At 33.8% G+C, this 12860-nt stretch overlaps 2 protein-coding genes across 2 annotated transcripts; one reads left to right on the forward strand and one right to left on the reverse strand.

The window, feature by feature from the left end:
* LOC114385466 (probable sulfate transporter 4.2) lies at positions 1 to 8425 on the forward strand. Its single transcript, XM_028345566.1, has 17 exons — positions 1 to 424; positions 521 to 569; positions 1029 to 1230; positions 1600 to 1768; positions 2911 to 2976; positions 3062 to 3169; positions 3711 to 3818; positions 3906 to 3971; positions 4189 to 4249; positions 4433 to 4560; positions 5055 to 5096; positions 5584 to 5700; positions 6023 to 6074; positions 6937 to 7075; positions 7152 to 7240; positions 7694 to 7770; positions 7875 to 8425. Exons 1-17 carry the CDS (start codon positions 116 to 118, stop codon positions 8199 to 8201), a joined length of 2109 nt encoding a protein of 702 aa, XP_028201367.1. The 5' UTR covers positions 1 to 115; the 3' UTR covers positions 8202 to 8425.
* A 1025-nt stretch (positions 8426 to 9450) lies between these two features.
* LOC114385475 (histone-lysine N-methyltransferase ATXR6-like) lies at positions 9451 to 11550 on the reverse strand. Its single transcript, XM_028345578.1, has 6 exons — positions 11310 to 11550; positions 11074 to 11148; positions 10765 to 10994; positions 10510 to 10610; positions 10119 to 10331; positions 9451 to 9871 (listed from the first exon to the last, which is right to left on the reverse strand). Exons 1-6 carry the CDS (start codon positions 11533 to 11535, stop codon positions 9712 to 9714), a joined length of 1005 nt encoding a protein of 334 aa, XP_028201379.1. The 5' UTR covers positions 11536 to 11550; the 3' UTR covers positions 9451 to 9711.
* Between the last annotated feature and the right edge of the window lie 1310 nt (positions 11551 to 12860).

The following is a 12860-nucleotide window of genomic DNA, read 5'->3' on the forward strand; positions in this document are numbered from 1 at the left end:
CCATTGCATTCCCTTTACGATTTTTAAACGACGCGCCACACCTAGCTACTGCATGCTCTGAACTCTTAACTCTCACGCCATATATATATATATATATAATGCGCCGGCGGTGCGCATGGAGATAACCTACGCATCGCCAAGTTTCTCAGACCTCCGCGCCGCCGCTACCTCCTCCTCCATGCCGTCGTCAGCGCGTCCCGTCAGGATCATTCCTCTCCAGCACCCGACCGCCACGACGTCGTCGTCATCGCCGCCGAACGCTGCGTTCTCGCGCTGGACGGCGAAGCTCCGGCGAATGACGTGGATGGAGTGGATCGAGTTCTTCCTCCCTTGCCTCCGCTGGATTCGCATCTACAAATGGCGCGAGTATTTCCAGGTCGATCTCATGGCCGGAATCACCGTCGGTGTCATGCTCGTTCCTCAGGTAATTGATGATGCTTGTTTTCTGTTGAATGAATTGCTAGTTATTTGTTTAGTTTTTAGATAATCGATGCTTGTTTTCTGTTAATTGTTGATGCAGTCGATGTCCTATGCAAAATTGGCTGGACTTCAACCGATATATGGACTCTGTAAGATTGCTGAACTACCGTGCTCTTCATGAATTTTATGGATTGTGTTTTTGTAGTTAAGCTCAGTTCCGTGTTTAATTGTTTTCAGAATATAGTGTTATAATTCTGTCCTTTTTCCTGATATGATTTTTCTGGTAAAAGCAAATTTCCGTACAGCAGTGCTAAAAATTTTGAGGACTAAGGTTTGGTGTAATATTTTTGAGTAAGAGCTGGAAAAATTCTAGCAGTTATTTTTTTCTTAGAAGTCTTATCTCTCGTTGTTCTAACTTCTTAGCAACAGTGTTGTTCTTGATATGTTGAATATTAATGGAATTCTATCCTTTTGCTTTCACCAGTTCTCATAGTTTCAAATTGTTTTTTTTCTACATTTTCTTGTTATTTATATGCGTCATCAATGTTTTACGTCATGAAATTATGTATAATGCCTGCTTATTGATGTTATTTCTCTTTGCAAGGAAGACTCTGGTTTTGTGCCCCTATTTGTATATGCCATATTTGGGTCTTCTCGCCAGCTTGCAGTAGGTCCGGTGGCATTGGTTTCTCTCTTGGTCTCTAATGTGCTAGGTAACATAGCTGATTCATCCACTGAGTTATACACAGAGCTGGCAATATTACTGTCCCTTATGGTTGGGATAATGGAGTGCATAATGGGACTCTTGAGGTATTTTCATCAACATAGATATACCTTCTTAACTTGGCTAAGAATCCATGCATGAAAGTTTCTGTCCCTGTTCTTTCTCTTTCACGAATCTAATACTCTAGCTAATATATAATCTACTTTCTCTTCTGTATTCGCGCATCTATACATGTACAAGTGATTACATGATTATTTTGATATATCAGTTGTAGTAATGCCATGATAGTTGTAATGGCTTAAGTTGCAAGATGAGTGCTTTATACCAAGGCGAGAGATTGGACTCCTGCAGCAGTTATATGATTCTGCTGGCTCAGCACTCAGCATCAAACCTGAATTTTTTATGAAAGGGATTTTAAGGATAACCTACATATACTTGTTTTTTGGTCATTTCAGGCTTGGATGGCTTATTCGTTTCATTAGCCATTCAGTGATATCTGGCTTTACAACCGCTTCAGCTATTGTCATTGGTTTATCTCAAGCAAAATACTTCTTGGGGTATGATATAGATGGGAGTAGCAAGATCATTCCAGTAGTTAAGAGTATAATAGCTGGAGCAGATAAGGTATGCATTTCATTTGAAATTTGAATTATTCAATGGAATTTTTTTTAGCTAGGTGGTATGGTTATCTAGCAATTTTTATGGGAAAATTTAAGTCGTGCATCAGTGTCATATCACTGTCACAGAGAATTGATCCTTTTGCTGCATCTCTTTAATTTTTAACCTTTACTACATAAGTACATATACTTATAGAGATGCTACTGATAACTAAACATGTAGGAAACCAAAGAAATTAGGATTCAGTTTGATGATAGTTAGGTTTTGTTGGTGAAAAATGGTAGATTATAAATAAAAAACATTTGATTTTAGGGACAACTTAGCGTCTGCTTGGGTATGGTGAACTGAACGGTACCTGCTGAATTGAAATTCTTGGTTTGATGGGTTCTTGGGCCAGTCTGCACAAGGAAGGATAATGGTTTTTATGGACTGGATGTTCAATTCTTTCCCAGTAAATTAGGTTTGGGAAGGTACAAAAAATTAAATAATCGAAAATAAAATTGAGAAGAGGAAAAATAACTTAAGCTTAACATCTGCGGTTACTTTAGCATCAAGGTCAAACCTAGAATTTGGTTGCAGCATACAACCGAGAAGATAGCTATTTGCTGGAAAACTTAGAATTGAACATATGTTGTTTGGTATCAAGATTCCATTTTGAACTTCAGCCTGCCAATTCATTGGTGGATCTAGGACCCTAGGTTAGTGGGGGCAATTTTTTTAATAATAATGATTATATATAAAAAAATAAAACATAAGATGAAATAAAATGTCTAGTAGAATAAAGCATAAAAGTATCTAACAAGTTGAAAAGAGAACAAAATGTAAGAGAGAAACTAGTCAATAAAAGAAAATTTTATCAACACACAAAAAATTGGAATCAGTGGGTTTAAATTATAAAATCAAAGGGGACAAAAAGATAACAACATTGAATATATAATTATATTTTTCTCAAGGTGAGGGGGTGCTGCTTCACCCTCTAAAATATATGTAGGTCTGCCCCTGCCTGCCATGAACCTATTATTTAATAATACTTCAAAATCACCATATATGTTCAATTGTTTCTATTGTTTTTTTGTTTTCAAAGTCATTCTGGTGTTTTCACTTGTCAAACCCCTTCTTTAACTGATTATTTTTTTTCCTTTTTATAGTTTTCATGGCCCCCCTTTGTGATGGGATCCATTATGCTTGCGATACTACTTGTCATGAAACACCTGGTATGAATCTATCTCTGGTGTTTGGCAAAGTATACTTATCTTAGGTATCAACATCCTACTCATTGTATTGATGTTATAAAACCAGGGAAAGTCGAGGAAGTACTTGCGATTCTTGAGAGCTGCCGGTCCTCTTACAGCAGTAGTTCTGGGGACAGTTTTTGCAAAAATATTTCATCCATCATCAATTTCTTTGGTGAGTATCAAATATGTAGCATGGTAATTGTAATATGAATCTGGGTAAAGCTGCCAAAGTAATAAACAGGGAATGAAGTTGCATGTGGATACCATCATTAACTAGATTTAACTATTATTTATTATTATTAAAACATTTTGTTCTTATACCCCTATAATTGTGATGCATAAAATTTTGAGAAAATTGGTAAAAAGGATATTCTGAATTTCTGACATTTGTGTTCTAGGAGAAACATGAACCAAAAAAGTAGTTGATCATGTTGACTTAATTAAACACTCTTGGTTATGAATGTAATCTTAATACACAGTAATCATGTTAATTTGGTTTTTGTTTATATTATTGGGGAATCTCTTCTCTCATTTGAATGTCTTACACTCATGTTAGTATTTTTGGTTTACTTCTCTTGTTATTGTAATATATGAATGTTCTTTTGTAAATGAGAGGTTGAGAACTATGTATGACTAAGGTCAGTAACTCACTAGAATGTTGATGAAGCTGATAGAAATAATAGAATTAACAAATAATACTGGTTTTTAATTAGGTGGGTGATATACCTCAAGGCCTACCAAAATTTTCTGTTCCAAAATCTTTTGAGTATGCACAGTCCTTAATTCCAACTGCTCTTCTCATAACTGGTGTGGCTATACTGGTAAGATCTCCTTTTTCTCCTCTTCGAATTTAAACAAATAGTGTCTTGGGAATTATTTTTCCAATTAAATTAATTTTCAACTTACAGGAATCAGTGGGAATTGCCAAGGCATTAGCAGCGAAAAATGGATACGAGTTGGATTCAAATCAAGAGGTATATTTCTTTCCGAAATATATTTACTGCTCCAACATATTATGGACATGTCTGGACTCCCCTCCCAAATATTTATGCAAGAATCTAGTTGGGAGCTAGACAGCTAGTTGGCTGGAAGGTTTGATTGTCATTATAGGGAAAAAGAAAGACAGCTTTTTTTTCTTTTTTTTTTTTAAGTAGAAACCTAACAACTATTTTTCCTGATATTTTTGGACAGTTGTTCGGTCTTGGTGTTTCCAATGTTCTTGGTTCATTTTTTTCAGCATACCCCACAACAGGTACATATTCAATTGGACTCTGAAAGATAAGGAGTCATTATTTTGTAGTTGGCTACTTAGATTTTGGTTCCAAAGCCTCAATTAATTTCACGATTATGATTTTACTTGAAAAAAAACTTTTTTCAAATGTAAAAAAATATATATATTAAAAGATTTTTCTTTTCTTTTGAATGAGTAACGCAGGATCCTTTTCAAGGTCAGCTGTAAATCATGAAAGCGGTGCAAAATCTGGTGTATCTGGGATAGTTTCAGGAATTATAATGACCTGTGCACTTTTGTTTCTAACACCATTATTTGAGTACATACCTCAGGTTTGTTTTCAAGTCTTTATAGGTCATAGGCCATGTTTGGAAATGCTTTTCCTTGTATTCAATGGAAGTTCTACTTCCATCTGGGACATTTTACAAATGACTTCTGCTGGTATTCAATCCATGACATCAAGAATGAAATGGATTTGGCATTAAGACTTACAAAATAATTTAAATTTTGGTTCCATTTGCTTAAGTTTTTAAAAAAGTTGATGCAAGGATATGGCTTATGTTTAGTATTTTTTTGCTCATGAGAAAAGCACTAGAAGAGCTTTTTTTGGCATTTTTCTTTTTGGTTTTAAACATACATAATTACTACAATTTTTTAAAGCATATATTTTAATTGAAAAATTTTAAAAAAAGGGATTTTTTTTTACCTTTTTTTCTGTCGTTTTTTAAATGTTGTTTACTTTATTTCTGTCTATAACTCAAACTGTAAGAGATGCATTTTCTTTTCTGGAATGCTGATTATGAATTTTTTGGCTACAACAATCCAGTGCACCCTTGCTGCCATTGTGATCTCTGCTGTGATAGGTCTGGTAAGAATTCCCCTCTACAAAGAAGGGTTAATTTCTTGTTCAACATCCATGTAGTTAGAAATGATAATTTTATTCAATATAGAAAAGAGAGGAAGAGGTAGCATTACTAGTTTTGTGCAGTAGAAAATGGAAAATATAATGTTAAAATAAGTTTGTCTCTATCCTTGTTCAGTTTGTTAAGAGATAGACAGTCTTTGATTTTGATGACATACATTTGGTTACTTTCATATTGAAATCTAATCCACTGTATATATGTTTTGATTTAGTTAGTGTTAATTCATATTATTCTATTATTATTGGTAGAACTTTGTGTTTCATTAATAATTATATATCAAATATCTTAATGTCTAACCCAATTAATTTTATAATTTATTAATTCAAGCAATGGTCCATTGTAGAAAATTTCTGTTTAGCTGCTTTATCATTTTGGATGGTTATCTTGTTTGTCAACTAAGCATTCATTCTTAATTCTCGCATGATTTTTCAGGTAGATTATGATGAGGCCATTTTTTTGTGGCGTGTAGATAAGAAAGATTTTCTTCTTTGGACCATTACTAGCACTACAACATTGTTCCTTGGTATTGAGATTGGCGTCCTTGTTGGGGTGAGTACAAGGTGATTTTTTTTGTTAGTAAGGGTGCATCATAAGTTGTTCATATTTTGATGCATAAACTTAGTGAAGCTGAAATCTTTATCTGGTTGTGCATATTCATTGTGAAACCATGTTTGCTGGCTAAAACTTCGGTGCTTCATTGTCTTGTTTTCATTCAAAGAAGAAATGGCTATAAAATCATTTCATCAGATATTGGATTCATTCAACTATAACTAATATAAAATGATTTTCTTGTGTTGGACATGCAAAAGTTGTGGCATTTCCATATGCTAAGTAATCACTTTTTCATTTTATAAGGTTTTTGAAATTGTAGGTTGGGGTTTCACTTGCTTTTGTCATTCATGAGTCAGCAAATCCACATATTGGTAAGTTGATTTGTCTAGGTTCAGAAGTTATGTATGCTCTTGTTCGTTCCACATGTGTATCATGTATATAGAATTGAATCAAATTATAGATACTATCTTGCATTAATATTGAAGAATCATGGTCTTATCACTCATATATTGTTAATTAAAAAATACTTTCTTTCAAATGAGTACCTTGAACCTAAAAACGATAAGAGACTAGTATTGGGTATTTATGTATCTGGATACATGAATAAGAACATAATACATTTATAAACTTTGGAAAGAAAATTTTTCTGATGAACAACAAAATTGCGGAACCCTTTATGAATGAAAGAAACCTTTATGATTCAATACATGTGCATATGGAGTATTAAAGTCTACCAGATTATCAGTCTGCCTGAAAGAAATCACACTAGAATCATCAGCATCAGTATCGGAAGATTGCAATAATCTACAACAAATGAAGGAATGTTAACTGCTCAAGACAGAAAAATAAATTAGAAAATATGACAGGACCATGTTTTAGGTTGCTATGGATTAATCCTGAATTAAGGCATCTACTTTTGGTAATGTGCTTGAATTAGTTGTTATGTTAATTCAGTGGCTAATATTTTAATCAAATGCTATAAGGAGTGTATTTCAATGTACAGAGTTCCTGAAGTAATTTGAAATCTGATTTTTAAATAAATATCTGTGCATGGCTATAGTTTTTCAAGATATAAATTGTATACCTTTCGACTTCAATATAACTAATGCAATCTTGCATCTAATACTTAGTTCAGTCATTTTCTATTTTTCTACACTGGAATGTCTCTGTGTGTAAATAGTGTAAGATACGTAAGTATGCTGACATTATTGTTTGGTCTGATTTGCACTGCAGCTGTTTTGGGTCGTTTGCCAGGGACAACTGTTTATAGGAATGTTAAACAGTACCCTGAAGCATATACATATAATGGAATTGTAATCGTTCGTGTTGATGCTCCAATTTATTTTGCAAACACAAGTTACATAAAGGACAGGTAATGAGAAATGAGTTGTAATTGACATTTTTCCAATCAAGAGCCTGCCTTAATTCATTTAGAGTTCTCTTATCAGGTTGCGTGAATACGAAGTTGATGTTGATTGTTCTAAAAGACATGGACCTGAGGTTGAAAGAATTTATTTTGTGATTCTAGAGATGGCACGTAAGTCTTGTGTGTCCTGTGCACAAAGAGGCATATACTATATTGTTCACGTGTTTAACTATTTAAGCTAACATTTCGTTAGCATGTTGAAATTTAATTTTAAGAGTAAATGAATGTGAATATATAATTATCGATGTGTACTAGTGGCACTAATGGTTAATATGACTAATAAGTGATTAATGATGTCTTGAGATTATTGAAATGTCTAATGTCTAATGGTGGTTAACTGTGTCTAACTGGATCGGGTGGACGCTGTGTGAGATATTTTCAGCAGGTGTTGATCATTTTCATTACTTTTAAGTTACCTCATGCTGAATTACATAAATCATATTGCACTGAAATTTGTGAATGTTGTTTTCCACTACAGTTTGTTTATAGCTAAACTATGAAAGGGATAATGATGATAATTCTACTTTCTTCTAATCATGTGGTTATGACTTGTGATGACTGCAGCTGTGACCTACATAGATTCTAGTGCTGTTCAGGCTTTGAAAGACTTGTATCAGGAGTACAAATTACGGGACATTCAGGTAGAATAAGATACCAAAGTTTCAACTACTGTTAGAATTCTTGAAATAATCGCCACAGGTTTGCAATGTCTCCACCAACCAACTTGAGCTTATTCTTCTTGCAGATTGCAATATCCAATCCAAGTCCAGAAGTTCTGCTTACCTTGTCTAGATCCGGTCTGGTGGAGTTGATAGGCAAAGAATGGTACTTTGTGAGAGTACATGATGCTGTTCAAGTTTGCTTGCAACATGTTCAAAGCTTGAAAGGGGGATCTAACAGTCCACAAGCACCATTCTCTTCATTAGAAGACAAACCAAGTTTGTTTGCCCGATTATCAAAAGAGAGAGGGGAGAAGCTTTCAATTACCGACTTGGAGTCTGGTAATGGCAGGCCACCACTCCCCAAGGAGAGAGATTCCCAATTGGAGCCATTGTTGTCTAAAGATCATTGAAGTCTAGTTTGTATAGTAAAAAATGTATTTAGCCATTCTTTCAAATAATGAATAGGTTAAAGTTAAACCGTGTGTAATCAAGACAATGTTAAAAAATAATTTGTGTAATATTTGATTGGCCGGTTGTTGTAAAATTAAATGATTTTTTAAGAATGGTTTTATTATGTAAATCGTCTATCAGCTGTGTATACCTAATATGAAAGTCTTGTTATGTTTTAAGTTAATTACAAAGCTACTTACGGGATTGATTTGCTCTTCTTAGAAGAGATTAGTTTATGACCTCTTAACAAAAGAAAGAAAAATCAAAGGTCAAATGACTTATTTGATTATTTATCTTATTTTTTAATTTATTTTGATAATTTATCTTTTAAAATTTATTTTGGTCTTTTATGTTTTAAAAAAGGATCAAAATGATTATTCTGTCAATGCAAATTTAATACCATTAATAACACTAAAATAGTGATGATTAAAAATTATCACATTATAATTTTTTCTTCCTTCATTTTCCTCCTCTTCTCCCTTCCTCCCCCCTCATCTTTGGCCATCTTCGTCTCCAACTCAACAACACAACAAAAATCTTAAACTTCAAAATACAATCACACCTACAATCAAAAAACAAGAATGAATGATTTCAAAATGGTGAAAAAACTCAACAAAACCTCAAATATCCTTACTCTCCCGCACATCTACAAGGAATTCCTCAAATATTAGAGTTCGTCAACCAAAGCCACTCACCCACATGACTGCCGATACATATCTAAATTTGTTGCAATGGGTGCACTTTTAAGTTTGCACCAACAAAAAGATCATTTTAATCATTTTTAAAAAAATAAAGAAACAAAATGAACAAAATAAAATAAAATAAAAAATTAAATAGGACATTTTGCCAAAATAAAAGGTTTTCTGACCTATTCAATGATATTTCAATTCAACTTAAATCATCTCATTGAACCATTAAGTCCATTAATGTCATAAAAAGCAACATAAAATTCTTTGGCACCCTTGTAGGCATACATATTCCAAAATCTACAAAGATTACACATGGATGATATTTTTATTTTATGTGCTTATGTTTATCCAACTTCTCTTACTTGAAACACTCATGATAACAAGGGAAGTACCAAATAATTTATTCAGTAACAATACCCAATGCATTTTTTAACTTTTCTTTTACTATCTTTTTCCTCATCTATTTAGGTTTTTTTTTTATTATTATGGAAGATATATCAACTTTTGCTAAAAATATGCATTTGGTCAATGGTTATTCAATATACAATAAAATGAATCAATAAAGAATTAAAAAAATAATTGAACAATATAAACCACAAGTCTACTGTGAAATATATTGTGTATCCAACATGTGGGGTAGTGACAAGGCAACCATTTTAAGGTGGGTGACCAAATCAACTTAGAAATGAAAAAATCACGAGCTTACAATGAGCTTACAAGCCCTGAGCTTACAAGCCCTCCCTGTTAGGGTGATTTGCTTATAATTGATATTTGAACGCAATCAGACAAAATGTTCAGTAGGATATTCATGTTCATCTCCGTTGTAGTCGTAGTATAACCTTTCCCCCTTTGTAATATCTCTATTGGCAATTAAAAGAACCCGGCATTCACCTCCAACATCAAACCTCACGCATTTTAAGTTCTGCTTCTTTTTCCCTTCCCTACACCAGAGGCAAGAGCCTTCATCAATAGTTGTTTCCATCAAACAATCACATTACTTCAACCGAGAATAAAATCATTTAACAGACAGAAATCCTTCAGTTTAGATAGTTTATTTGTGCCAATAGCAATGTCAACAATATGCACACTCTTTCTGAATTATAATTAGCCCATCTTTAATTTCAGACTTGCATCTTTCAAAAATAACTCAAGGTAGCAGAGAACAAAACCTGAGAATGAGAAACTTACGGCGTGTGATTATTGATGCCATTAATGAATCGAGCTATGTTGCTTCGTTTGTCTGGACAGATGACAAGCGTCCGCGAAGGATCAGAAGCTGAGAGAAGTGTCATTATGCTATCTCCATCGTCATTTTCCCTATTTTTTAAAAAGTCTACATCTCCAACATATTCTGTTATTATGGTTAAATCTTTGATGGATCTATCTGCTTCTACAGTGAAGCTGCAAAAAGAGAAATTTATTTGTGATGTCAAAATTGGGATTGCTGTTGAATGCTTATTTATTTGGTGGCAGAGCATATTATGTGTCAGTTGTTGAGCTATAGTGAGTAATACTACTACTATGTATGAGCTGCATATTGAGGAGAAAGACAATGCCAGTTTACGCTGAATATACATACCCTTCTAGAGGATCAAAAACAACCATGAGTGGTGGCCATTCTCCTCTTTCCATCATACGCTTGCACAGGTTTAAGGTCTCGGTGTCTTCTTTTGACAAAACCTGGGTCAAAAGATAAACAAACACTTGTAAATAGCCAATTTAAATGCATAAAAAAGATCAGGAAATCGATCAATCAACGTGTAAATCAAAAAGCTTATGAACCAATAGCATTACATATCAGGAAGAAAAATTAGGGTTAATAATTAGGTACCACCTGCATTCCACCGCGCTCAAGAGCAGGACGATTAGCGGACCTTGGTGCCATCCCAAGCATGTAAGTAAGCTGATTGCTGAACTCCGTTCTAGTTTTGGTCAACGCCGTCGCCAGCGACGCCATCTGTTCCAATCTTCTATTGGGATCCTCACTCGGCACGAACGCCAACAGCTTCCTCTTCTTCTTCGATACCACCAAGCCCCCACCCCGCTTTCGCTTCCTCCGCGTGTCTAAAAACCACACACCAGATTCAAGTTTCAACCTTTAATCCAAATAACAATAATAAATTTGAAAATGGTTTTGCCTTACCTTGATTTGATAATGCCTCAGGGGAGCGTTGGATTCGAAAGAAGTCGATGATTTTGGTCTGGACAAGGGGGAAAGCTGCAATTTTCAAAAGCACCGGAGGTTAATTGATAGAATGTAAAGAAAACCCTATTGAGATCTAATTAAACCCTAAAATCTAGCTCATGAATATTAAGTACACACTAGTTTGATCGATTTGGGATCTGAATGGAAATGAAAGTGATGCATGCAATACATACACTTGGGTTTGTGATTGGAGCAAGAGGGGCAGAACCAAGAGCCTTTGGGAACAGAGGGAAGAATTGGACGGAGGCAGAAGAGGTGGTAGCCACGGTCGCATTTGTCGCAGAGAATAAGCTTGGAAGGGGAGTGGCCACCGCCGCATTCCTCGCAGGAAACGTCGTCGTTAAGGGTGGAGGATGCTTTGGGAGCGTGGGTTCTTCTTCGACCCAATGAAGAAGCCATGGATGCAGCAGATGCAGAAATGTGTGTAATGTGAGAATCTTTGAAATATAAAGAGGAAGAAGAAGAAGCTCTTTCGCGCCATAATTTCGATTCGCGCCAGCGCCATTTTATTTTTATTTTTTTATAATTTTGGGTCACTAGATGGAAAAAGACAAGACCTATATAGGCTAGAGCCCAACCCAAGAACATTATTAAAAATAACTAAATTTCGATCCGTAAGCCATTTTGTTTTAAAATTTTAGTTTTATAAAATTTAAGTATTTTATATTATTTCTTTCATTTACAAAACAAATTAAATTCAAAAAAACATTAAAAAATTATCTAAATTTAAATATACAAAATATATCAAATAAAACATTATTAAAAAATTATATAAAATATTTTAAATAAAACTATATAAAAAATATATAAAGATATTAAATAAAAATAATAATATGTAAAATTAAAAATATTTATTTAATAATTAAATAAATAAAATTATTTAAAATTTTAAAAAATTGAAATCAAAAGAAAAAAAATACAAATAAATAAAATATCGTAAAACAATTTGTTCAACAATTGGTCAATCCAATTTGTTGTCCCTCTACGTGTGAAAGTTGCTACAACAATTGAAAATCTAGTCATCCTAGTTAGATCTCAATTCTAAATATCAAATTATATGCGTGGCCAGTGACCTAAATAAGAAAACAGAGGCAATCAAGGCTTATAAACTATCCACTCTCAAGTACCAATAATTAATTTCAATGTTTTAGAGTTTCTTGGTTAATAAATCACTTAATGTTCTTAATTTTTTGTTTCTTTGTAGCTGTTAAGAAATAACTACAGGCACTTGAAAGTTGATTAACTTCTACTTCAGAACTGGGCCAAATTTAGCGTTAGGACTCGGAGAAAGTTATTATAAACAATAAATACCTAATACCTAGTACCTAGATGCATAAAAGTTGAAGATGCCACCAATAAATAACAAGCATGCATAAAATGTTATTTATCATGAAACACCTCGATAGAACTTATCATTCTCTAGTTGTCAAAATTCTTTAATTCCATTCCAATCAACCATCATTTTATCGATAATCTATACTTTTGATTAGTCAAACTCCGTTCGTATGATTCCAATAGCATGGCATTTACAAACCCAAAGGGTAAACTGTCTTCATGTTCGACCAATATAATCTTTAAACAATCAAGACTCAATAGAGAAAAAGACAAAGAAAGGAGTCAGAAGAGGTCATTGGAGAAAGACAAGGAAACAAAGGGCCAGACAGGATGCCGAGTCCATCTTTTGAGTTACAAAAATGAAGTCATTGAGACTTTGCTTCAACATT

The sequence above is a fragment of the Glycine soja genome, chromosome 2 (genome assembly GCF_004193775.1).
Source record: "Glycine soja cultivar W05 chromosome 2, ASM419377v2, whole genome shotgun sequence".
NCBI lineage: Eukaryota > Viridiplantae > Streptophyta > Magnoliopsida > Fabales > Fabaceae > Glycine > Glycine soja.

What these genes read in the sequence shown, in the direction of transcription:
- LOC114385466 (XM_028345566.1), top strand. Translation starts at nt 116, where the DNA reads ATGGAGATAACCTACGCATCGCCAAGTTTCTCAGACCTCCGCGCCGCC. An exon ending in AGATTGGCGTCCTTGTTGGG is followed by an intron (nt 5,701 to 6,022) that starts GTGAGTACAAGG and finishes TTGAAATTGTAG; the next exon opens with GTTGGGGTTTCACTTGCTTT. An exon ending in TGTGATTCTAGAGATGGCAC is followed by an intron (nt 7,241 to 7,693) that starts GTAAGTCTTGTG and finishes TGATGACTGCAG; the next exon opens with CTGTGACCTACATAGATTCT.
- LOC114385475 (XM_028345578.1), bottom strand. Translation starts at nt 11,535, where the DNA reads ATGGCTTCTTCATTGGGTCGAAGAAGAACCCACGCTCCCAAAGCATCC. An exon ending in CTCCAATCACAAACCCAAGT is followed by an intron (nt 11,149 to 11,309) that starts GTATGTATTGCA and finishes TGAAAATTGCAG; the next exon opens with CTTTCCCCCTTGTCCAGACC. An exon ending in TGAGGCATTATCAAATCAAG is followed by an intron (nt 10,995 to 11,073) that starts GTAAGGCAAAAC and finishes TGTGGTTTTTAG; the next exon opens with ACACGCGGAGGAAGCGAAAG.